The following is a 26,425-nucleotide window of genomic DNA, read 5'->3' as shown; positions in this document are numbered from 1 at the left end:
CATGAAAATTCTCGGATCAATGGATCGAAGAATGGGAATTTGAGATGTCATTTTTCAAAAACATGAGACGACCGAATACTTCTTAGTTTGGAACTCTTGTTAGGGACGTGGGTTCAATTACTTTTTGGGATGATGGTTTGGAATTTTTTTATATTTGTTGCACTTTTTATATATTTTCTAAAAATGGACCATATTAAAATTTATTTTCAAAATCTACCTCAGTTTTGTCGTGTCTAGCATGAAAAAGCTGTAATGCAAGTCTTTTTCGCGTGACCAAAAACCTCTACCACAACATTCAATATATTAAGGTGTGGTAGTACTATAACATGATGCATGACGAAATAGTATAGTTGTTAGAAATAAATTTTAAGATCATTTATTTTTAAAAGTAAATATTAAAAAGGTGTATTAAAAAAATCCAGTCTGAAACAGGCATAGATATAGTGAATAATCGTCCTCGCTACTAAGAAGAAACTTCACGGGAAGAGGGGCATTTAATTTTTTGCCACTCTTAAGAATGACACCTAACATATTTACCACCTCTGTCTATAACATGTGGGCTCTCATATGTTTATAACATGTGGGCCTAATGATAAATATGTTAGCACCATTTTTAATAGTGGCAAAAAGTTAGCTATTCCTCACTCGGTAAATAAACATAAGCTTCAGGGCATATACGAAAGGAATCCGATATTCCGATGTAGCGAGTAGTTTTTTTATAATATTCACAAAATCAAATTATTAAACCCCCCAAAAAGGCAAAATCCCATATGTTTATCAACCCCATCCCCAATTCCCCCTCGACAGCTCGACGACGGCGCTCCCAGGCCCCAGCCTCGCTTGCTCCGGCTCCGGTTCCGGCGGCGGCGCTGCCCCTATCCTCCCTCGGTGGGTGGCGGCGGCAGCGGGGTGCGTCCACCCCCCTCATCCCTAACGCTTCTGTTATCCCCCCCCCGTCGTTCCGCCTCACCGAGACGACGATCCCGGGGCAACATATTCCGGCGAGCAGCAGCTGTACTTTGAGGCCGCAATGAAGGAGAGTTCCCAGGTGAGCTTTGTTCGCTTTGCTGCCGCTGCCTCGTGCTGTTTCAGCTTTCTAAAGTAAGTGCGGATGTCGTGCCTGCCTCATGCTGTGGTTATATTGTAATTCGGTGCACCGTCTTTGTTTAATGTGGGTGATGTCACACCGCAAGAATCTTTTGATATGAATAAATAAATTTGGATGTTACAGGTATTATGTCGCTCACAAGATTTGATTTTTACTTTCAGCAGTATTAGGATCTATGCAATGTACTTCGATGACATCTGGGATATATATGATGCGGGAAGATTTGCCACCCGGACTAGTGTGAATTATTTTATGTCGCTCCAAGGCGCGGCAAATTAATTTTACCACTTTTAACTTCTCCTTTTGAGAATTTGTTTGTGCTGAATTGTCTAACATGAAAATCATTGCCCTTGCGATATTATTCCTCCCTTCGACTTTCGGGAACAAGGAGTAGAAGCTTACCCAAAAGCCTATGGTTGGTTCCACGAACATTGTTGGCCATAATCGGTTTGGCAAAGATAGTTACGCACCATGCGCCGCGAGGTCGCCAGTGTCGAACGCAGCAGTTCCATGATTGTGGGAAGGAGAACATTTGTAGAGTAGCTGATGGACCTCAACTGAGAGGTGTAAGGATGTCCATGAAAATTACAAAAGAAATCTTCAGTAGTAACTTGCTGGTTAACTTAAATCTGGAATTGTCAGTAGAGTCACTCAGTTATTATGTGTTCAAGATACAGAGTGCTTAACTGCTTTTAAGGTTTTACTGTTGTGTATCTCTGACATAAAAACTAGTTCATTCAGGGTTATATGTTCTTTATATTGGCGCCTCCAACCTTTTGCTGTTGTCATGGTCTCATGGACCACTGGTTTCCGTTGCTTTCACCTTTTGTTAGTGCATCTTTCCATTGTTACTCCATTTTAGGTAAGTACCTAATGATCATTTCTACAGGATGTTGAGAGCAGGGCAAAGCCGCATCCATTGGTTCAAGGTGATGATGAAGTCAAGGCTGAACAGCCAAATACAGTAGCCACTGATGTACATTTAGGCGACTCTGATTCCTTATCGGCTGCTAGCAATGATAATAAAAGGGTTTCTCGTGAAGATATTGAACTTGTAAGATGGCTACCTTTCTCGTTGATATTGTGGAGAAAATGCTGATAAGTGTAGAATTTTATTTACAAAGTATAACATCTTCTCTTTAATAAACCAAATATTCTGCACTTTGCAGGTCCAGAATTTAATAGAACGATGTCTACAGCTATATATGAATAGAGGAGAAGTTGTTAGAACTCTTTCTACTCGTGCAAGAATAGAACCAGGTTTCACTACCTTAGGTAAGGTTCTTATGCTGAGTTGGTTCACAACACCCTTTTATAATAATTTGCTCATGAAACTTTTTAGATATCCTTAAAAGAAAATACCCCTCTCTCCAATGTTGTCTAATCGGCCGATCGGACCTGATCACCATGGCACCGATCAGGACGATTAATTGGTGATCAGCCCGATTAATCGAGCCTGATCGGTACAGTAGTGCGGTATATTTACCGGAACATTAATAATTCTATATACTATTTAGTGTGCAGCATAATATGCAACAATAGAGATATTATTTGAGGGTTAGATGGTACTTACCTTTGAGGGAAAGAAACCCTACAAATAATGGGCCGGCCCAACTAAAATTCTAAGTGACAAAAGATTGTCCACGCTGGCCCAAAACATCCCGATCGGCCTGATCGTTTGGAGCATCTGATCGGCCGATTGATCGCCCTGATCGCCGATTAATCGGACGATCAGAAACCTGATCGTTTAGAATGCCCTGATCGAGATCAGGGGACCGATCAGCCTGATTAATCGCAATTAATCGGACGATCAGATAACATTGCCTCTCTAAAATATAGCAACCTAGTACTATAAATCTAGACCCACGCGGGCGGGGGGGGGGGGGGGATCTGTCCAGATTTGTACTTTTGTAGTATTAGATGGGGTCTGTCCAGATTAATACTTTCATAGTACTAGGTGGTGTCTGATAGTAGTGCTAGGTTGCTATGTTTTTAGATGGAGGGAATACATGCTATTTTAAGAAGAGAAGCTAAGCTGGATGTAATATAGTTCTTTGTACTTCAATCAGGACTATTTTGGTCATGTGATTAAGTGGAGTAATAAGAGTTTCCATATCTATTTCTAGTGGATCTTACTGTGTCCATCTACAACTCTGCTTATTTTCATTGTATATGTGGCCAAAATTGATCATGTAGTACTATAAATCTGTATGGACACTGAAAAAATCCACTAATTCCTTTTATTTACCATTTTGTTTCTGAATATGGGAGTTGTAATAAAAATTCGAAACTGTCGTTGATTGATAATCGATTGATATGTTAACGTTGTTTACTAATGAAAACAGATATGTTGAGAAACCTGTTCTTCTGTGATATTTGGAGACAGTTCAGCATTTTAATGTATCTAGTATAGCATGAAAGCCTTCACCTTTGTCTTTTGTTCAGTATGGCAGAAACTTGAAGAAGAGAATTCTGAGTTCTTTCGGGCTTACTACATACGCCTGAAATTGAAAAAACAGATTAATTTGTTCAACCACTTACTGGAGCATCAATATCATCTTATGAAGTACCCAGTACCACAGCAGGTTCCGTTGGCCCCAGCACAGAATGGGATCCGTCCTATGCCTGGTAATGCCTTTATACTCTAATTTCCTAAGAATCAAATTAGCCAAGTATGATGTATTCTGTTCTGCTATAGCTATGATATAATATGCATATTTTCCTCAGATGAAAATTAATTGAAACTTGATTTCTCTTATAATCGTGATATTGCAAAGCTTCCTTAGGATGTTAAACAATCCATTTAGACTATGTTTAGAGTTTCTTGTCATTACTTACCCTTTTCTTGTTTCAGCATGACCCATGCATGCAATACTATGTTTATTATTGTAATTACAAAGTGTTTTTGTTGTTTCACTAGTCAGTACCATGATACTTTTCTGTGCCATTTGTCAGTTGATGGTGCCTTTCTACCACTACGGAATGCACAGCACTGCCCATAATGGCCACCTGTTCTCTATTAGGCCATCAATTTATCACCTTATTGACTAACTTAGTAATCTTTGGAAATCATAGTAAGGCCAATCCTCATCCTGAGCATGCAATACACATAATTTCAGTCCACAGCTATCAATTAGGAAGTTTTTTTTTTCATAAATTGATGACCTAAAATAGAGTATGCATATGTATTGTTTCCGCCTTTCTCTGCAAAATTTATCTTTTGAATTTCTTTCATAATTAATGTCATATTATTGGAAGAATTCGTAAAATCTCTTGCATTTTGCTCTAACAAAATTAACCTGATATTGAGAATGGCTATTGTAGTTGGGATGGTTTGTTTCATCATTTTGTGGAATTTTTGTTTGATATGTGATAGCAAAGATGGTATTTGACGAACTGTATGGAAATGTCATGGGCTCTTTGCTGTGAGGTAGCTTAGCTAATTGATAAATGTGTATCTTCTAGATAACTTGGAGGAAATATACTAAATTAGCACATTTTTGAACGATACAGATGTATCAATGCCTGTTGCTCTGGTAGTTCTTGAGGCCCACATGACACCAAAGTGGGTTTTGTCTCAGTTATATATAGTTTATGCCAAATCATGTTAGCTTGTATCGGTTTATCATAACGTTGCATGGTGTCACCTCTATTTGGTGTGGATGCTTTGCTTCTTTTATGAAGTCCTATTTGGCTTTCTTACTATTACTTGGTACCACTGCAGGTAACAATTTGCCTATGGGATACCCAGTGCTCCAACAACCTGGAATGCCTGCTCCTGGCCAGCCTCATGTTAATTCAATGTCCTGTGGTCCACCTGGCTGTCATGTAGTAAATGGAATTCCTGCACCGGGTGCTTATAATCCGATTCGCATGAGCTCAGTGAATGGGTAAACATTTTTTTCTTGTTTACATTTTGTCCTAATTCTGGTCTTTCTGTTTTCTCCCAGTGAACTGCATTATGAAAAATGTGGACAATGTGAACTATGTTTTAGTATGTTTTACAAAGAATCATCACCACACTATTGCTACTCTCAATATCATCTAGTATATTCTCTTTTTGTTGCTTATTGGAAAATCCTCCAAAGCAAGTGTTTGGAATGAATGAACCATTAAGCAATCTATGGCAACAAAAAGAAGGATAATAATCTGTTCTTCCTGCAGTATCAAACCACTTTGTAGTCATATGAGAAATTTTGAATGCTCATTTAATATATGGTGCATTAATACTCCCAAGTCATGAAGCAATTTATAGTTTCAAAATAACCAAGTTGTCCTTTATTTCAGCAAATGTTCATTTTGGCTTCAAAAAAATCAAATATAATTTTCTTAGACTACTTAATTGCTCGTGTCTTGTCAGCAGTGGCATGCATATCTACCTATCAGCTAGCTAAAGCTAAAACTTTGTTGTCAGAACCTCTAAAATTAGTTTGATGTTTACAACTTTGTATTATGTTTCTGAAGCATGACAGAGAATGAAGTGCCTGGAACTGCACATGCTGGAGCCATGTCAACTGAGATGGCTGTGAGTCCATCATCAGCAATGTCAAGCAACCATGTTTCTTTCACTCCTGATATATCAGGGATGGATGTTGACGCATCTACTGTAAATGCCACTTTTGGAGATGATTTAGCGAATGGAGGACCTCTGCACTTAGGACCAGATGGTGGTGATAGCTCTTCACTGGGGCAGCAGATCTGGGATTTCAGTCTATCTGATTTATCAGCAGATTTGACAAATCTAGGAGGTAGTGTCCTTTCTTGTGAGATCTTAGCTTGTAAAGCGCTTGCATTTTTAGTATTTTTCTGAGATACACATTGCTTCTTTGATGTCTTGGTTAATTGGTTGAAGTTATGCCATATATTGTTGTGCACCTGTATTCCTTTCCTAAGTAATTCAAGATCTTCTCCTGACCACAGTAGGCATTATTGTAGTAGTGAAGTACTCCAGTAATAAGGTCCTGAATGTCCCTCAAGATCTGTGTGAAAACACATTTTGTCAGTAATTAAAAGAATATAATATATTCTACTCATTATTCCATCTAGAATTTGAACAATGGATTGGAAACAAAGAATTTATCGTTTAGCCAAATAAAGTTAGCTTCAGCTTCGGTACTTGCATCTAACTGTTGTTATCAATTGACTTTCAGATCTGGCAGCCCTTGAGAACTATGCGGGCAACCCATTCCTGCCTTCAGACTCTGATATCTTTGAATCCCCAGATGATGACATCGGTAATTTTGTACTCGTCTTTTTTTCAATATGTCAACTAGTACACTGAATTTTGAAAAACACATATCCACTGCTAGAAATGTTTGATAGTTTTTATATTGATGTGATTCCAGTTGAGTATTTTGCCGATGCCATCAATGGGCCTTCTCAATCAGACGAAGAGAAATAATCATAGATTGAAAGAGGAGTCTCAAGATGTAACTTAAGCCAGACTGCTACTTGTAATGTTTGGGAAGCTGCAATGATGTTTGGGAAACTGGTTTGTTGTCTTATCTTAAACTGCCTTCACCAGGCAGTAAGCAGCCTTTCATCAAGTAGAACTAAAATTTTGTAGTGACTAATCTTATTTTATATAATAAACACTTGAGTTCACTTTTATCTACACCGTAGCAAAATTGTGAAATCTATACATGTTACCTGGAAACTTGGTTCAATGGCATGGCAGCTGCAAATCTAAATGGAAATTATATTGATGTCTTTTAATATCTCTATATTACCCTGTCACTTATTTGGGTTTTCAACTAATCGCGGTGGCATGGGTATGGCAGCTGCGAATTGCGCTAACAGTGACTAATTGGTATTGCTGAACATCACAAAATATTTGCTATGTGTCCCCATCTTTTGGCATATGCTTATAAGACAAAAAATTTCAATATTAAATTTGGAGTTGATTTTAAAGTTTTTTCATCGTAGTTTATTTTCCAGTATTGGCTTTTAAATAGCTAAGAACACATGTATAGAAGTTCTATTTCTAAATTATTTTTCGTTTATAAATATGTTGTTTGGCTTTTCCCTCGAACATCCAAAACTGCAAACCTTTTGCAATTGCTATCATTGTTGACAGGTGATTTTTAGTCGTAGTAGATAAGAATATCCATTATATGAGCTAAAAGTGGTCATTATAATTCTATATAGCCTATTTTACCATTGTGAAAGGAATATTAGAAAATAAAATAGTATGGCCTACTTTTAGCTACATGGACTTCCCATATGAATCACAATATATTATCTCTCATCTCTCTTTTCTATCTAGCGAGAGAGCTAGAACTATTAACTGTGATTTATTTGTTAGGGTGTAGGTCTTAGTTTATATCTATTGTTATTTTTATACATTGAGCAAATTAAAACAGGAAAAGATCACTTAGATGATCCTATCTATATAGACTACTCGGTCTGTATACACTGGGATGTTCTAATAGATTTGAGTATACTCTGGCTTCCTTTTGTTTGCTTCTGTAACTGTCAGATATTGCTTCCATAACTGGGTTGCTGTTTTGTACCAAATCGAGCCTACGTGTTTTTTTCCCATAAGTTCAAACTCGTTGGCTGGGACAGCAGAATATAAGAGCAAGTATAATAGTAGAATATAAGTTGGCTATAAGCTGATGTGGAGGAAATAGATAATGAAAAAGAAGTGGGGTCGACTCTTATGTAAGAGCCAGCTATACACCAACTCTAAAAAAATATATTAAATGCAAAGATAAGAAAAAGAGATAAGAGATAAAAATTATAGCCAACCTTATAGCCAATTTATTATATGTGTTGACTATGATATAAGATTAGAGCTAGTAAATTAGCTTTATTATTAAACTTGCTCTAATAATATGTTCCTAGTTTACGTCGGGCTTATAGCTTCGTTTTAAAATATAAGTATTTTTAGGTTCTTTAGGAATGATTAAGGTTAAGAAGAAAATATTATATTATCTCTTAATAAATAAGAAATAGACGAGAGTAGAAGTATAGGTAGAGATAAAATAATAAGTACACAAGTACTACTGTGCTAGAAATACTTATATTTAGTAATCTTTAGGGCCTATTTATTTTTATGGAAAAACAATGTATTGAATTCGTGAGGATTGAATTCTTTAAAAGCCATTTAGTTCGTAGAAATAAAGTACAGAAAAACCAAAGTAAAATTTCCTTTACTCCAAGTTGTAGAGAAAAAAACATAAGAAATTTTTTATTCACTCGGACATTTTGAAAAAATTCATATGAATTGATGTTGTCATGCATTTCTAATCCTTAACCTTTTTGATTCTTATGGTTGAAATTCTTCCAAAACAAATAAACCCTTACATTTTGGAACAAAGGGAGCATTTGGCATGCTCATCAGAAATCGTATCAGAAGAGTATGTAAACTGCCTTTTTTTTACCTTGACAATAAAGGTATTACATTTCTGATTTTTCTCCTTTCCATTAAATAATTTACAAATTCGAAACAGTTCAATAAAATAAAACCGAAAATTGAGATACCATCCTGAGTAAACCTCTCATTTTATCAAGAAAATAGGTATTATAACTACGTTTATCCTTCTTGAGTATTTCATCTTATACTGAAATAAAGACATGCATTTCTTTGGGGAAAAAGATAAAAGACTGCATCCATCATCCATGCACCATGCTCCCCTCAAACAGCCCAAACAAAACAAAAAGAAGAAAAAGAAAAGAAAAAAGTGCATCTCTGTTTGTGGCTTTATCTCTCTCTCGGGATATGAAGCTGTATGTAGGATGGTTGAGCAAAAGCAGCAAACACAAGGACCATTTGTCCACCCTGCAAGTATAATCTTTTAGGGCTCCATCGATCTGCTTCACTTTGGACCTGACCGACACTTCGGCACTGCAGAGCTCGAAAAGTACAACAGCAAATGAAAATTATGAAATGGTTGATAGTTCGAGATCTTTTTTTCTTTTAAAGGTACCATCTTCCTCTGTTCCGCGATATAAAATTTTGTAGGCTTAATTGTTCTAGCAATAAGGGGAATTACATATTTACAAACAAAAAATAGTTTGCAAATGAAATTTTTATATATGTATTCTTAGCGGTTAAAAAACCATGGTTGGAAAATAAGTTGCGATGAAAAACACCCCTAAAATCAACTCTAAATTAAAAGTAAAAAATTTAAATTTTATCTTATAAGGATAAGCATAGATGAAAAGACGAAGGTGTCAATTTTATCTTAATTTGACCAAACAATTGCCACGTTTTTCAAAATCATTCTTGGATCCATCTAAAGTGCTACAATGTGTGCAACCTAACCTACCACCCTACCCTGAGTAGGCCACCTAGGTCATATTGGGCGTTCTCCATCACAAACTCAACTAGAAACTATATCATATGTCTATACAACTAATCACAAACTCAACTAGAAACTATATCATATATCTATACAACTAAGGCTAGCTTGATACAACACAAACGATTAACCTAATGGTGAAGGACTGCTAGTAAGTACACCCAACGATCTCTTCCATCCAGTTAAAATCCATTCGATCTATGAGGGGTGATTGTAAACAACATGTTTATAAATTAAAAATAATTTATAAATAAAACTTTTACACACGTTTTCTTAACAATGTAAAAGCCAAGACTAAAAAATAAACGTCAGTGAAAAAAACCCCAAGATCAACTTTAAGTTTAAAATCAAAAATTCAAATTTTGGTTTATAAGTATAAACATAAATAAAAGAAAAAGGATGGTTAAGGACATCTTCTTCCTAAGGACTAACCTAGTTACAGAATGCCATTGAATTATAAAAATCAAAATCAGCACTGTCATTACATAAAACTAGCTACTATCTCCGTTTCATAATGTAAAGATGTTTAACTTTTTGGTTACAACGTTTAAACATTCGTCTTATTCAAAAATTTAATATAAATATAAAAAATGACAAGTCGTGCTTAAATTTCTTTTAATAATAAAGTAAGTCACAAGCAAAATAAATGATGTTTCTATAATTCATTGAATAAGACAAATGGTCAAACATTGCAAGCAAAAAAGTCAAACATTTTATATTATAAAACGGAGGGAGTATTAATTTACTCTACTTCCATATGGCACAGGTTGTGCCTGCCATTAAACAGGTTTTTAACAGGTGAAAAAAGAAATTGATACGTACTACCTCTTAACTGGGACGAAATTGCTACTAGCTTATTAGATCCCTTCATTTGCTCCTCGTTAATTTTAATTTCTCCGATTGTTCTTCAACTAATTAAATACAAAAACTGCATACATATTGGGCGAAATAGTAAGTACTACTGCATCGTTTAATGTGAGAAGATTTATGTTGCCCGGATTATACTACTTTATATTAATATATATGTTGGAAATTGGAGCCGTAGAGTGCGGCTTCTTCCCGGGAGAGACGGCCTTCGCTTGTATCCTTTTTTTCCTTTCCCTTTTTCCCAACACTCACGCTGTCTCTTCGCCGTCTACGTACAAATTGTTCCAACTGCTTTTGCTTTAGCACGCTCTATATATCTTTCTCCCATTTTGTCCTTAGCTGTTAATCATGATTGCCTACTTAATAATAATGCTGTGTTCCTCCAGGATCAAAAGGATGAGACCGGACAAACACAAAAATTTGCATGAAATTTGGGTGTTTCTATTGTTGGGGTTTGATCTAGGTGTCTTGGCACGCCGTGCTATGTATGCTGCATCGTTGATTTCCATGCAGGCACAGAGTTTCAACAGTAAACCCCTTTTTACACTCAGTTGTCATTGGAACTCTATTATGGTGGATTATGATAAACTCAGTTAGTGCAGAAGCTTTTGAATATTGTGGTGTTTGGGAAATAATTTTTTGATTTTAATGAATGTTGCGGTCAATGATATTATAATGTTTTATAAGAATGAAATAATTAGCAGAGAAGTGAATAGATAAAAGTAATTTAATACGTACAACAAGGTGCACCAACTGTAAATTTTTATTAGAGCAAATTGCATCTTGGGTCCCATTTTATTACATAAGTTTCATTTGGACCACCCTTAAACATTTTTTTACTGTGGACTATATAAATTTGCTATTGTTACGGTTCGAACCACCCCGAATGATTCTTCCAGTACACATGAACGATCTCACATATAACGGCCCCGGTACACTATGAACTCCTATCGATATGCAATCCACATATTTGTCAAGAGGTAGGTTAGATATTGGCACAAAAAGTTGTTCGGAGTTGTCCAAATCGCATCATTGATAAATTTAACTAGTCTAAAGTGAAAAGATAGATTGAAGAGTGGTATAATGTGAAACATGAGTGATAGAAGGTGCCAATTTAGTCTTTTATTTTTCTTATCAACTTAGAAAACTCTCTTTGTGATCCTTCTCTTAGCATTTGTGATTTTAGGACGGGCTTCATTAGTATCCCATGGTTTTGCCCTTTTTTCTTTTTTGCTTACAAGCCAAAATGAAATTATAAATTAAATATTAAGTCGGTTTTGTGGGTTTTTTTCATCATTGTCAGAGTGTGCATGCCTAAAGCAAGGAATTGATGGACCTCCCTTTTAGTTCGGTCCAAGGAGCATGGGAAAAATCTAGTGCTTTTGTTTGGTGTTTGCTGATGTTAAAATATGGGAGTATGCAAATAAAAAACCGTTATATAGGTTCGGGCCACATGGAGGCATAACAATTTTTCTTCAAATGTTTGCTTAAATCGCTAAACAAAATGCTACAAGAGCAAAAAAAAAAAGGACCCTACTCCTAATGTGTTCTTATGTTTTGGTTGAAATACAAGTTGAGAGAGTTTGATCTCAAACCAATATGATCTCATATCCCCCTCCATTGGGTCTGGTTCTCCTTTTATAGTGACAACGGGCTAGAACAATGCCCTAGTATTGGTTGGGGAATGTGCTGCTATTGGAGCCCATTAACTTCATCTTGTGTCTTCTTGGGGAGCCATTTAATGTGCTCGCCCACCTCTACCAATGATAAGTGTGACCGGACAGACGATGTTGGAGTTTGGCGGGAAGCCTACGGGTGCCTGTCAGCCCTCCGTGTGCCGTGTAACCAAGGCAAGAACAAAGTTGGTGGACCTCAAACCATGCAGTTAGGTCTTTGATTGATGGTCCCATTAGTTGTCGTAGGTAGTTGATAGGTGGCTACTGATCCGGTCTGATGCGGTTGATTAGTCGTCATGTGCTAGGGTGATGATGACGAATGAGATTGATGAGACCTAGTATGGTGTGCCCCATTTTCCATGGTTGTTTAAGGAATGGTAGGTGTCTTCTCTCGTCACATTTAACACAACAACATGAGGCAGACAGTGCTTGGATCCACGTGTACCTTGTATTAAATGCGGCCGATGAGGACCCCCGCACCACATGGACCTTTCTAAGTGGGCCCTAGGGGCGCGCCATGCTGGCGAGCATCGGGTTATCCCAACACCAGCTTGCTCTCCCAAGGTAGCCCGACCCCTCCCAAAGGGGGCCATGGACAAGTCCTGGGACACCACGAGCTACTGGTGAAAGAATCATGGTTCTCATCTCACCAACATTTACTTTTGAGTCGCTATGAACACATATAAAAAAAAATTTCTTACAATTTTCTTTCACTTGCTAATAAATCATTTCGCTATGGTAAAGCAACGACCGAGTAAACCATTCCAAGGATGAATTACATGTTTCCAAGCAAAGAAACTGGAGCAATAAGCAAACTTATCAAGTTCGTATTAAGTTGATTTATCTTACTCATTATTTTATTAGAGTTCTAGTCGATAAGTTATCAGTCATCGGCTCATCAAATTGATAGTCTAAGTTTGTTAGCCGGTCAATCTATCTCTTATTAAGCATGATCTAGTGCTGCATTGATTCGATCAGACCTATAAATGTTATCCTTAATATGCTAGATTAGGTTGATCGTGTTGGTAGATCTATACTTGCTATTGTTTGGTGGCAGGCGTCGGTAATCGGCTCCTTGGTGATAATCAATTTTGATTTGTTTAGTATCTGGCCAGACATTGCTAAACGTAGTCTGATGTTGCATCTGGTTGGTCCGACCTATCAAGATTACTCCTAGTAAGCTAGGTTAGAAATTTTATAGAATTTGATCGATCATCAATTGATTGTAGCTGATAATCCTGGTCAGTTTCCATACTTATTGTTTTTATATCAACAATATAGCTAATTCCTCTACTACAATGTCTCTATACCAATCGACTGACCTCAGCGAATCTGATCGGCCTATCGGGTGATCAACTATTTGAAATGATTCTATATTCCTTGTCAATTCAAGAGATCAAATTGACTGCTAAGCCGATTCCTTAGGACTTACACTAGAGTTAGCAGATGTTTGAGGTCTTCGTTTGTTGGTGTGAATTTCGTGTCTGTTGGAATTATTAATTGGGTTAAGGCCCATGTGTAGAATAATTCCTAGAAAAATCACAAAAGCCCACCTCATGGAAGCATGCATGAGAACATTTAGTACCACCTTACTAGTTCTATGAGAGTGAGACCTCCTTAAATAGGAGAGTGCTCTCTAGGCTCTTGAGCAAGAAGGAAATAGAGCAACACACGCGCGCGCTCGCTCGCCTCGCCTGGCTCGGCTCGGGCTCAGCAGGGTGGCGCGCGCGCACGACATGCGCGTGAATGGTCCGCAAAAATTGGCTCCTCGTGCTTGCGCAGATGCGGCTTTCTTTTGCAGTTTTGTTTTACTGCGTGAAACGGAAATTCCGGTGATTAGTTTTGGAAACCTATCGTATCGGATTCTTTCTTGCGCGAGATAGCGTAGAGTCCGGATAGGTTACACGCGGCCTATCCGGTTCGGTTACGACGTGGTAGGCGTGCTGATCACACGTTCTATAAATACCGGACCGCTACCTCGTTGCAACATACGTCAAAAAACAATCTAGGGTTTGCCTCTCCTCTGTGCTGCGCCGCCACTGTCGTCTACTCCATCCCCTTCGCCGGCGTGCACCAATGATCGGGAAAGCAGGTCTCCGAAACCGTCGTCCTCGTGAAGTCCTGCACCGGGAGAGGGCGAATAAGGTTTTTGGAAGCGCTCTGCGCGACTGCTTGCTGTTCGTCAACGACGGCTCGTCTTCCCCGTCGATCGGTCGCAGCTCGCCGTCGTCAACATCCTACGCCGCAAGTCGTTCGTGCTGCTTCCAATCCTCTTCAAAACAACTTTCAGTACATGTCAATTATGTTTAATCTAGTTTTGCATCTATTTAATCTATTCGTGTGTAGCTATTTCGCATACATGTTTAGATTATATCTGTACATATTGGTTGATCCATGTGTTGCCATGCTTTTGCTTTACAATGTCATGATTTATTTATGCGATAGGTTAAATCATTATGTGCTTATACCTTCAACAGTGTCAACACATACCTAGAACTAAATTGCAGTGGTTAAGTACTTCCCGTGCCTCACGGACCTTCCTATGTGTGCCCTCCACTGGGTTCTACGGGTGCGCCATGATGAGGAGCATTGGGTCGCCCGACACCCGCTTGCTCTCCTAAGGTAGCATGACTCCTCTTAAAGGGGTCATATATAGGTCTTGAGATGTTGTGAACTACTGATGAAAGAACAACACTATGTTCTTATATCAGCGACAATAGTATTTATTTTATAATATTTGTCTTTAAATTTATTATAGGCATGTATATAAAAGCTTTCCTTATAAATTATCGTCTAGTTCTAATAAATCATTTTCGTTGGAAAAAAAGCAACGGCTGGGTACAACATTCCGAGGACCAATTACATATAGCCGAGCAAAGAAGCCAGAACAAAGGAGCGAGTGATTTACATTTTGGATGGGATCAATTACACGGAACAGAGATAAAGAAAAAAAAAGCACTTATAGCTCAAACTGAGATAGATTACGCTGTCGAGCAGATTAACCACGTTTAAATCAATGCTTTAATTTCAGGAGACGCGTACGTAACCCGGCCAACCTTAAGTTTTCCCATGCATAATTTGTGGCGCATTGGGCGCGCGCAGTCCATCCGGGGGAGCCGGAATTGCTCCAAAAATGATGCCCTCCCAAGTCAAAAGAAAAGCAGAGGCCGAGACGAGCGACCATCGAACGAAGCGAAAGAGGCGGCGGGAGTGCGGCGCCATGCCCGTCGGTAGCCGCGCTCGGGTCCACGACCGGGAGCAGCTTATTTCGCTTCATGTCGATCGATGACGACATTGATAAATAAATGAGAAACAAAAAACTGTAAAGGTGAGTGAACAAAATAGTACTTCCTTTGGATCCTTGTTTTATTTAAAAAAATTATATAATTATTAACTTATTATTTGATATATTACTAAAATAACTTTAAACATGATTTTAATTGTTTATATTTGAAAAAAATTTTAAATAAGACGAAGGGACAAACATAAAATCAAAAAGTCATTGTTTCGACCCAAATCAATTCCTTGGTAGTAGTACTATTGCTTCCTCCATAATATCTGTTGTTTTTTTTATTTTGAGTGGTATATTCCTGAAAATTGGGGAAAAACCATTTTGAAACCTTACCATACGACCTAAAGTTCAATGCTCTAACAGGTATTAATTTCTGCTCCAAGGCCATGTTCGGCATTTAGTTTGGTAACAGGCAGGGAAAACATGGTAACATATAACTATATGATTAATTAATTATTAACTACAAAAAATTAAAAAATGGATTAATCTAAATTTTAAAACAACTTTCATATATAACTCTTTATAAAAAAATATACCATTTAGCAGTTTGAGAAGCATAAATACGAAAAAGAGAGAATATGTGTTAGTAGTATGGATTGCCGAACATAGCCTCAAGACCCCAATACATCAGACTCAGGGCTTGTTTGAGGGAGCTTATGGCAGCTGCAACTTCTCACAGAATGTCTTTAAGTCATAAGCTCTTCTAAACAGTATTCAACTCCTAAGAATCTGGAGCTATAGAATTCAGAAAATAAACTAGAAGCTAGAAACTGAGTTTTCAAATTCTAAGAAGTTAGCTTCTTAGCGGCTACTTCTCAGAATCTTAAGCTTCCATACAGGCCCTCAACAGTTTCTACGTTGACTTCTTGAGGCACTTAGGCCTGAAGAAGAGGGAAGTGAATTGTCCAAGTCCTTTCTCTTTTCTTGTCCACACTATCACCTAAATAATTTTGTATTATATTACAAAATTTTAAGTGATGAAAACTACTTCAAACTCGAAACATCTGCAATGTTTTTGTCTGTTGTTGTTACTAATATTATTTGTGCATACGGTTTTATTATTAGTTCAAGATCTAATATGCAAGAATTTGTTCTTATATATAATTTGAAACAGAGCGAACTATAATCGATAGAACAGAGTAAGTACAAATAATCCAAGTAGCTGTTTCAATTAATGCTACCATATGTTATGAAATTTCTCAGGTAACACCCAATGATCCTAAGGAAGTCTTGGAAATGTATGTTCTTTCTGTAAGACTATATTGGAGTGTGAGAAATGTTTCTGGTCCCTAGGTGTGCGAGTTAGATTGTTCTAATGAAATTCACATGATACTTAGATTTCAAGTAGACCATTGTTTTCATGAAACCACTAGAAAACAAAGAACACCCCCCCCCCTCCACCCAAAAAAAGGATGCAACATTGTGTGTGTGCATATTGTGAGAATCGTACTATTATGAATTATGATAAAAAACCATCCACATCTAATCATCAAGAACAAATTGATAATAATATAATAATAACTTTCACACTTTGGTGGCAATGGATGATTTGTTTCGGGGTTATTGATAAAGAAATTAGATTAATCTACTCTTGGGATAAAAGAAAAAAAAACATATCTTATTTTTGGCGATTGTGTCAGGCCCCCTTTTCTCTCTCCAATTGGCATTGATCCTACAAGTATCTAAGTCTTTGACATGGTCTCACGTTAATAAATACTCCATCTGTATTAATATGATATCGTTAATTTTTTTATCATACTTTTGACCATTAATCCTATTTTAAAAGTTTATACAATTATGGAAAAAAAAGTTATAATACTGCGAATGGCCAAAGAAGTACCAAAAACGGCAACTACATCATTTATTAAAATACGCCGGGAGTAAATAGATTACATATTATTTCAATTGAATCGCTGGTGGAAACAAAATTCGGCATGATTGTAGAAATCCGGCTAACCGTCCTGTGTTCGATGCTTTTCTATGCACTTAAAAGACCCATTCGATTGGGAGAAAAGACAAAGTATAGGAAAACCCAAATAATTAAAGTTTCTTTCCAACAATTTGTAGAGAGAAGAAAATTTTACATCCGGCTTAAAGCTATTAGAAAAACCTGTATAGACAAGCATTTCTATTTCATTACTTTTCATATAATTAATTATGGATTAAAATTAAACCAAACCAAAATTTACCTCGATTGCTAGCAGAAGATCCTGAATGCACACAAACTTGACAACCATGCATGCATACTTGCGGGTGATAGAGAATTAAAACCGCACTGCACATTGATTAGCTTTGGCTGATTAAAGTTATAATTGCTCGATCTATTTGATTAATCTAAAAACCATTATCCGCTAAGAACCAAATCAGCACTAAATTGCAACTAATAACCGAATAAAACACTCGCTAATGTGACAAATTTGGACACAAACAGTTGGTAATCATATTATATAGAAACGAAGTTCTTTGACCTTTTCCTTTTCCTTAGCTTTGGTAGATACTCCCAAAATCGCAATACAGGATCTGGCATATTTTCCTTTCTAAAGCTGACCGCTCGTATGAATAATGTGTTCTTTTACATCAGGATCGCTTGTTGCTCAAGCATGATGCATGATGCATCTAATTAACTAAACAAGAACGCATGCAACGCTAACTGGTGAAGTATGTAGCTTTCTTACTTTTCAATGGAATTGAAATGTCTTTATCTCATCTACAACAATAAGATAAAACAAATGCTTCCCCTGATAGATGATATCGTTGATATTTTTACATGTTTGAGCATCTGCCTTTCAAGTATATAAAAATTTGAGTTATAATTAAGATATACTTGGTAATAATCCAATCATAACAAAATAAATGCTAATTACATAAGTTTATGTGTTAAAAAGTCAATGGTATTATGTATTAAAAATTAAATAGTATATTCTCAGCAACAGTAAATGTAAAATTACACACATGAAGGCACAATTTTATTATAATATCAGAGTTCCCACAGCTTTGATATGTTGTATCTTCACTTTCGCAATATGTTAGCCTTTGTGGAGTTCTCAGAACACACACCCTCGTAATGGGGCCCATGTTCAAAGTAGGTTACCACATTCCATTGTAGATCTCACAAGAGATATATGGTGACCATGCATGAATAAAATTAGCATAAAAGTTGGTATGTTCATCAGTAGTTAACTAAAAAGAGATCTACAAGCTTGCCATTTTGTAGGAAGCTGCAACCTAGGACCTCATCAGATGCATACACTTGGAATAATATTTGGCATCAACCACTTGCTAAAGCCAGCAAAGTGGTACTGAGAGCTCAGTATACTAGTGTGTCATGCCTCCTTTGAATTTCTACCTTTTGTCTCCTCTTCCCTCCAAACCCAGCAGTATAAGAAGCACTCTTTTGTGCCTCCAAAGCAAAGCCCCTTCACACTCACTCACCTTCTTGCTGCATTGCAAATCTGTAATGGCCAAGAATGGTTTTATCAATGGTGCATTGCAAGCTGGGACATTGTTTGGTATCCTGGCAGTTGCATCAATGGCGGAGCTGGCTTCTGGAGGTGGTGGCGGCCATGACTACGCCATGGCGTTGAGGAAGAGCATACTCTACTTCGAGGCGCAGCGGTCCGGCGTTCTCCCTCCCAACCAGAGGGTCGCCTGGAGAGCCAGCTCTGGTCTCTTCGATGGAAAGTCCAATGGAGTACGCGCCATCGATCCCATTCTCGAACACATGACGCCATCCATGGATGACGTTTGTTCATTTGATTTTGTGCGGTTTTCTTGGTTCAGGTTGATCTTGTCGGAGGATACTACGACGCGGGGGATAATGTCAAGTTCGGGTTGCCCATGGCGTTCACGGTGACCATGATGTCGTGGAGCGTCCTGGAGTACGGCAAGCAGATGGCGGCGGCGGGCGAGCTGCGGAACGCCATGGACGCCATCAAGTGGGGCACCGACTACTTCATCAAGGCGCACCCGGAGCCCGACGTGCTGTACGGCGAGGTCGGCGACGGCGACACCGACCACAGCTGCTGGCAGCGGCCGGAGGACATGACGACGAGCCGGCAGGCGTTCCGCGTCGACCCGCAGCACCCGGGCTCCGACCTCGCCGCGGAGACCGCCGCCGCCATGGCCGCCGCGTCCATCGTCTTCCGCGGCACGTACCCGGGCTACGCCAACCTCCTCCTCGTGCACTCCAAGCAGGTCGGCCGAATCATTCCATGGAACATGAAATGGGTGAAATGGGCTCGAAATCCAACCGAAATTTGCTCTGAGAATTCCTGATTTTTTGTTGTTGTTGTGTCCAGCTGTTCGAGTTCGCCGACAAGTACCGGGGCAAGTACGACGCCAGCATCACCGTGGCGCGCAACTACTATGGCTCGTTCAGCGGATACGGGGTAAGTCAAGCGGCCGGCGACGGCGACGGCGAGACGCGGCGTGGCGGCGCCATTGGATTCGGACGAACACTTTGCTGACATGACATGGCCTGACCTGCACAGGACGAGCTGCTGTGGGCGGCGGCGTGGCTGTTCGAGGCGACGGAGGACAGGTTCTACCTGGAGTACCTCGCCGGCAACGGCGACGCGCTGGGCGGCACCGGGTGGTCCATCAACCAGTTCGGCTGGGACGTCAAGTACCCCGGCGTGCAGGTCCTCGCCGCCAAGTTCCTCCTCCAGGGCCGCGCCGGCGAGCACGCCGCCGCGCTGCAGAGGTACCGGCAGAACGCCGAGTTCTTCGTGTGCTCCTGCGTCGGCAAGGGCCCCGTCAACGTCCCGAGAACCCCCGGCGGCGTGATGTACCACCAGCGGTGGAACAACCTCCAGTTCGTCACCAGCGCCTCCTTCCTCCTCACCGTCTACGCCGACTTCGCCACCATGTCCGGCCGTGGCGCCGTCCGCTGCCCCGCCGGCGCCGCGCAACCATTCGAGATCCTCAAATTCGTCAAATCTCAGGTAAATCTCAAAAAATTTATAATTGAATCGTACCAAGCGCGCGCGATTCATTCACCGATGATTAATTTCAGGTGAATTACATCTTGGGGGATAATCCGAGGGGGACGAGCTACATGGTGGGGTATGGCGCGAGCTACCCGCGGCAGGTGCACCACCGTGGCGCGTCCATCGTGTCCATCAAGAGGGACCCGTCGTTCGTCAGCTGCCAGGAGGGCTACTCGGCGTGGTACGGCAGGGAGGCCGGCAACCCCAACCTGCTCGACGGCGCCATCGTCGGCGGGCCCGACGAGTACGACGACTTCGCCGACGAGCGCAACAACTACGAGCAGACGGAGGCGGCCACCTACAACAACGCGCCCCTGCTCGGCGTCCTCGCCCGCCTCGCCGGCTCCTGCGGTGGCCTCAAGGAAGAGGAGGCGGAGGCGGCCCCGCTCGCGAACCGGACGTCGTCGTGGTCTCGTCACACGGCGCCGTCGCCGATCGAGATCGAGCAGAACGTGACGAGGACGTGGGCGAGGAGGCGCAGGACGTACTACCGGTACTCGGTGACGGTGACGAACAGGTCGCCGAGGAAGACGGTCAGGGAGCTGCACCTCGGCGTGGCGGAGCTCCGCGGCCGGCTGTGGGGCCTCGACGAGGCGAGGTACGGGTACGTGCCGCCGGGGTGGCTGCCGGCGCTGCGCCCCGGGAAGAGCCTGAGCTTCGTCTACGTCCAGCCGGCGCCGCCGGCGAACGTGTGGGTCACCGGCTACAAGCTGGTCTGATGAGCTGAACTAACTATACATGCTGAGGTGGCACTGTGGCAATGCGTGTGGTAGAGACTAGAGACTAGAATCGTGTTGTTAGTGTGGAGGAAGCAGTGAAGAGTCCATGGAGATGTAGCTGTTCGTCTTCTTCCTCGAGTGATTTTGGGGCCTTGGAGAGATGGAGATGTAGCTGTTCATCCTCCTTTTGCCCTCACAAGTTCAAAGTTACTTGTCCCTGTTCCATGCAAATTATTTGCATCCACAATATCTAATCAGGTTCATTAAATTCTCTGCTAAATATATTTTTATAATGTATTTATTTTGAGTTAAAGATATTATTATGTTTTTCTATAAATATTAAACATGTTCGAGTTACTATGAACCTAAAATGACTTATAGTAGAGTCCGTCTGACGATTAAATATTTGAAAATTTTAATTTCATTAATGATATCTGATCAGTGTCGTTGGATGATAATCTAAAAATATACATGTAAGTTAAAAATCATATATACGCCCTCCTCTCTATCCTCGATGTATTGCGCGCGTGTTTGATCAAGAAATCCGGATCACTGTGTTAGACAATAATAATAATAATTATAATGTCGTCATCATCATCAACAGGTCGGGGCAACGGACGGCTGAGACGAAGCCAACCAGACTACGGCGTCAGATCAGCATCTGCTTCCATCCTCCATCCTCGTGCCGTGCCGGGGGGCGGTTTGGTCAGCGGCGAGACGAGCCACGGCTCGGGGTCTCGTGAATTCCATTCGGATTCCATCGCTCCCCTTTCTCCCGTCGAGCGGCTCCCTCCCCTACCCATGGCGTCCGCCTCTGCCCCCGCCCGTGGCGGCTGCATTGAGGCGCGGCTTGTCGACCGCTGCATCGACGCTGCGGCGGGCGGCGCGGCCACCGTCGAGGCCTGGCGCCGCCAGCGCCGCTCCCTGGAGCGCCTCCCCGCGCAGCTGGCCGACGCGCTCGTCCGCCGCCTCGCCGCCCGCCGCCTCCTCTTCCCTTCCCTCCTCGAGTAACCGGCCCAAACCGAACTTCCCCCCCTCCCCTCCCCTCCCCTCCTCCTCCGCGTGCACATCTAGAGGGGCCGAAATGGGCCGCCATCCCGCGATGGATTCCATCTCTGTTTCTTGTTGCGTGTAGATGAATCTTGATCCTCCCGTGTGTGTGTGTGCAGGGTTTTCCAGCACTCGGTGGAGGAGGTCGACCTGAGTGGCCACATCGCCGTCGATGAGGAGTGGCTGGCTTACCTCGGTTCGTTCCGGTATCTGAGGGTTCTGAAGCTGGCGGGTTGCAAGAACGTCACCAACTCTGCGGTCTGGGCGCTCTCCGGTACAGTGCTCAGGCTTGCTCGGTTGTGATTGTACCATGGATTGTTCAATTATATGTAGAAATTAAATTAGCCAATTAGTTTCGTGAAACTTCTGTGATAATGTAGGTATGAGTACATTGAAAGAATTGGATTTGTCAAGATGCTCCAAGATATCTGACGCTGGCATCAAACACATTACTTCCATTGAAAGCTTGGAGAGGCTCCATGTATCGCAAACTGGGTTGACTGACAATGGAGTTGTGGCCATTTCTTCACTAAAAAACCTACATTTTTTAGATTTGGGGGGAATTCGTATAACAGACAAAGCATTTCAGTCTTTAAAGGTATATATATGCCCGCATGTTCTACAGCCATTTTATTTCAGAAACAAAATTTTCGACTTTGTCACATGGTCTACATATTGTTTTTATTTGGTATGTACATTTTGGGCTATTACTTGCTGATTTGTTTTGAATAATATATATTTGTATAAACTTCTCATCCTTGATTTTTTTTTCTAGGTGTTGACACTACTTGAGCACCTTGATATATGGGGCAGTGAAATTACCAACAAGGGAGCTTCTGTTCTTAATGCATTTACATCTTTGAGCTTCTTAAATCTTTCTTGGACACGTGTGACATGCTTGCCAATTCTTCCAACCGTGAGGTCTCTAAATATGAGCAACTGCACAATTCATTCTATTTGCAATGGGGATACCAACGTTCTTATTCATCTGGAAAAATTTGTAATCTCCGCAGCATCATTTGGCAACATTGCTGAAGTTTTTTCAAGCATCTTACCAAGTTCGTTGACATACTTGGACATGTCCAGTTGCTCTTTAAGCAACTTGTATTGCTTGGAAAATATGAAGAATCTAGAGCATTTGGACCTTGGCTACAACAGAATAACTAATGATGCAATGGAATATATTGCAGATATTGGAGTGAACCTGAAATTTTTGAGCCTGAGTAATACCGAAGTAATTTCTCAAGCACTATGTGTTCTGGCAGGAACAGTTCCAAGTCTGACAACCCTTTCTTTAGCTCATACAAAAATTGATGATTCTGCTTTATTATACATAAGCATGATGCCTTCACTGAGAATTTTGAACCTAAGTCACACGTGTATCAAAGGTTATGATTCTCTTGCCCAACATCTAATATTTCTCTGTATAATACCAATGTAACTTATCTTGGAGTAACACATTTGTATCAACAGGTTTCATGATTGAAAACTCAGAGAAAATATTATCTATGTCTGCACTTGAAGAACTTAAACACCTGGAAAGCCTGAATTTGGATGGTACACAACTGACAGATGATGTTATTCCTCCCTTAGCCTCCCTTAGAGCACTGAAATACTTGTTCCTACAAAGTGATTTCCTGTCTGATCCTGCCTTGCATGCACTGTCTTCTGCCTCAAATTTGGTACATCTTGGGTTCTGTGGGAATATATTGTCCAGCTCTGGGCTTCTAAAGTTTGTCCCCCCTGCCACGCTTTGTGTGTTGGATTTAAGTGGCTGCTGGATCTTAACAGGAGATGGAATTTCAGCATTTTGTAGGTGTCATCCTTTGATTGAATTGAGGCATGAACTTATACAAGAACTTCAGAAAAAATGTGGTGGTACCTCCCAACTTCGCAAGTCTAGGCAACCTCAACAGGTTAAAGCAAAAGTAGCAAAAGCAAAACTTGCTGATATCTGCTTTGTAGGTGAGTAATTTTCTCTGGATTTTTCTTTCTGTTAGGAATACATATCAGATTAAGACGTGCAATTAAGAATATATTGACAGAAAGTTTGCATTTTCATGACAGATGAAAGAATAAAGTACAGCAAGGAAGAATTGATGGAGCTGCAACACCTAGTTAAATCAAATTCTTTGATGTATGCTGTGCAGCTTCCACCAGAACTGCAAAGATCAATCTAACCAGCCGTTAGAAAATATGAATGGAAGAATGTTTCCGTCAGGTCGTCCATCCAATCATGAGCTATTTCCATCTGGTCAATAGCTCAAAACATGGATCTAATTGTTGATGCTTTGGGATCCATGGTGCTGTTTCAAGTTAGATAATCTTCAACCCTTGTATGAAGTTTGTTCTGGTCCATTGGTTTAATCAAATGAGTTCGCTCGGGTAAAGCGTGGTTATTGAAACATTTTCCTGGATTCTGTTCCTTTATGGATTAAAGTCAGTACCTGTTGAATTTCTAACCTTTTTTTTTGTTCTTGTTACTTTCATTTTGTAGTATTTACATGACTGTTTGTATTTCCCAGTATGTTATCTAAAATATAAGTCATATAAAAACCCATATACTAAATCATCTCCTGATGTTTTTACTGTATCTATAATGAAATAAGGGACATGCAGAAATTATACTTCCCTATAATGTTGAACTGCTTTCGCTGTGGGCATATTGACATGAGCTTTTTTCCCATCCTTGAAGAGGTACCATAAGGTACAAGGTACCACCAGGTACCATTAAAATACATCCGTTCAATTTGCAGGGGCATGATAGGGATAGAAAAAATTGGTTTGTTAGGGTTGCTCTCGCTGTTTTGCAGGGACATGACATCCATCCATTCTTCATCGCCGTCGAGCCGCCGCGGGCGAGGTCTCACCTCACCGCGCTACTCTCTCCGTCGACCAGCACCCTCGGTTGTGTCCACCCCCGTCCTGGTACAGCAGCCCAGAGGCAGCGTCGGATCTCACTGCAGATCGTGGAGAGGGTCGCCGCCTGGGGCATCACCCAGCTCTTCCCTAGCCAGGTAGCCCCTTCTGTACGTCCATTAGAAATTAAGTTTTGCTTGATTTGGTCCGTTTTTGACATTGATGAGTAGATTTGCTGATGAAATACTTGCTCCTGGATGAGATGCTATCTTTTAGTTGCCGAATTGCTAGAGCTGTAAAATCATCAGTCCCACGCTACTAGTTTTTATTTTGGAAATGAGGAATGTGCTGTTCTTAGTTTTGCTATGTCAGGGTTGACTGAATAAATGTATTTCGTGTCTCCCTGTTGAACTGTTTGCACGTTTGGACAACAGAAAGAATGTGTATTGTCTAGTTTGATTTTGGCAGCACCATTAACTGAAAATTTGATATGCATTCTTCTGGTGCTTATAGATTACGCTTCCCTTGTTTATTATTATACACTGAATGACAGAACGAGTATAGTGATTCTGAGTTTCTGACTGGGCCAAATTCTCTACTTGAGATGTAAAATTGTAGATTCAAAATATTGTAAGGTAAACGGAAAGATTCACTGGGTGCTGAAAGGGCCCAAGAATTGCAATGCAGGAAGTGAATTGCTGTTGAAGCCTGCAGTTCACTTGCTGCTCTTGCTATGTACTTGTTTGATTGCTTATTACTTAGCTATACCATTTGTAGTTCCAATAAAAAAAGTCGATCCTAACTTAGACTGTAGGAAATTGTGCTGGTTGTGAACACTTTTTGTGGTTCTGAAATATAGGAAACTGTGTTGCACTAATTCCTTATTGCAATGCAATGTCAAGCTATTTAATTTGTAATATAAAATGGTCTGATGCGGTGATTTAACAGAATATATGTAATGGCTGATAGCACAGGAAGTCTGGAGGATCAAGAGGAGTATTCTATTATGATTAATATGAGATTTAAGAGTGAGAACCAAGGTTATGATTACTACAATGAGTACGAGTGGGAATTTTCTTCACAGGAAGGTGGCACAAGATGTTTGATCAAACATGACATTGATTAAGTTGGCTGCAGCTTGAGATATGTCAATGGAAGAACACAGGACTGAAGATTGCATTTAGTTTTGTTTTTCGAGGAATTTTATGATTCATCAGTTTAATTAAGAAGAGCAAATCCCGTGAATATACAATAGACCTCATGGTACAGGAGCGCGGAGGGCGAGGGCCGGCGTGAGGACCGCGGCGCGGCAACGACGGTGGTGGCTGCCAGCGACCCTGCGGCGTGGGAGCGGCAGGAAGCGTGGGGCTGGAGGGCAAAGAGCATCCCCAACAGCTCATCTAACTCATCATCTATCCTAAAAATAGAGGAAAATAGAGGATTAAGATTACAAATTAAGTTTCAACAGAACGGCTATCCCATCATCTATTTTTGGATGTCATTTATATTAGGAGAGAACTTTATATTTAGATGATCTTTTCATCCTTTAAAGAGATATAG

General features: G+C 40.4%; 3 protein-coding genes across 3 annotated transcripts; all 3 read left to right on the top strand.

Moving 5' to 3' along the window:
• Nucleotides 1-766: 766 nt before the first annotated feature.
• Nucleotides 767-6,720, top strand: LOC102701914. Its single transcript, XM_006654092.3, has 8 exons — nt 767-1,048; nt 1,998-2,162; nt 2,278-2,383; nt 3,554-3,736; nt 4,833-4,998; nt 5,573-5,856; nt 6,259-6,342; nt 6,454-6,720. Exons 1-8 carry the CDS (start codon nt 1,031-1,033, stop codon nt 6,507-6,509), a joined length of 1,062 nt encoding a protein of 353 aa, XP_006654155.1. The 5' UTR covers nt 767-1,030; the 3' UTR covers nt 6,510-6,720.
• An 11,593-nt stretch (nt 6,721-18,313) lies between these two features.
• LOC102701633 (endoglucanase 15) lies at nt 18,314-21,203 on the top strand. Its single transcript, XM_006654091.3, is given in 8 exon segments — nt 18,314-18,351; nt 18,438-18,469; nt 18,472-18,542; nt 18,545-18,940; nt 19,030-19,443; nt 19,548-19,637; nt 19,740-20,192; nt 20,264-21,203. Coding segments are annotated over 8 exon segments (2,187 nt in total). The 3' UTR covers nt 20,957-21,203.
• A 474-nt stretch (nt 21,204-21,677) lies between these two features.
• LOC102702194 (receptor like protein 23) lies at nt 21,678-24,411 on the top strand. Its single transcript, XM_040524431.1, has 6 exons — nt 21,678-21,963; nt 22,126-22,280; nt 22,387-22,604; nt 22,782-23,394; nt 23,480-23,971; nt 24,074-24,411. Exons 1-6 carry the CDS (start codon nt 21,758-21,760, stop codon nt 24,184-24,186), a joined length of 1,797 nt encoding a protein of 598 aa, XP_040380365.1. The 5' UTR covers nt 21,678-21,757; the 3' UTR covers nt 24,187-24,411.
• Nucleotides 24,412-26,425: the final 2,014 nt, after the last annotated feature.

The sequence above is a fragment of the Oryza brachyantha genome, chromosome 5 (genome assembly GCF_000231095.2).
Source record: "Oryza brachyantha chromosome 5, ObraRS2, whole genome shotgun sequence".
Classification (NCBI taxonomy): Eukaryota; Viridiplantae; Streptophyta; class Magnoliopsida; order Poales; family Poaceae; genus Oryza; species Oryza brachyantha.
The sequence above is the reverse complement of the archived record's forward strand: the minus strand, read 5'-3'. Positions and strand labels throughout refer to the sequence as shown.

Coding starts and splice junctions, on each gene's coding strand:
- LOC102701914 (XM_006654092.3), top strand. Junction 3,737..4,832: donor TGGGATCCGTCCTATGCCTG/GTAATGCCTTTA, acceptor GTACCACTGCAG/GTAACAATTTGCCTATGGGA. Junction 4,999..5,572: donor CGCATGAGCTCAGTGAATGG/GTAAACATTTTT, acceptor ATGTTTCTGAAG/CATGACAGAGAATGAAGTGC.
- LOC102702194 (XM_040524431.1), top strand. CDS start 21,758: ATGGCGTCCGCCTCTGCCCCCGCCCGTGGCGGCTGCATTGAGGCGCGG. Junction 22,605..22,781: donor AAGCATTTCAGTCTTTAAAG/GTATATATATGC, acceptor TTTTTTTTCTAG/GTGTTGACACTACTTGAGCA. Junction 23,395..23,479: donor AAGTCACACGTGTATCAAAG/GTTATGATTCTC, acceptor TTGTATCAACAG/GTTTCATGATTGAAAACTCA.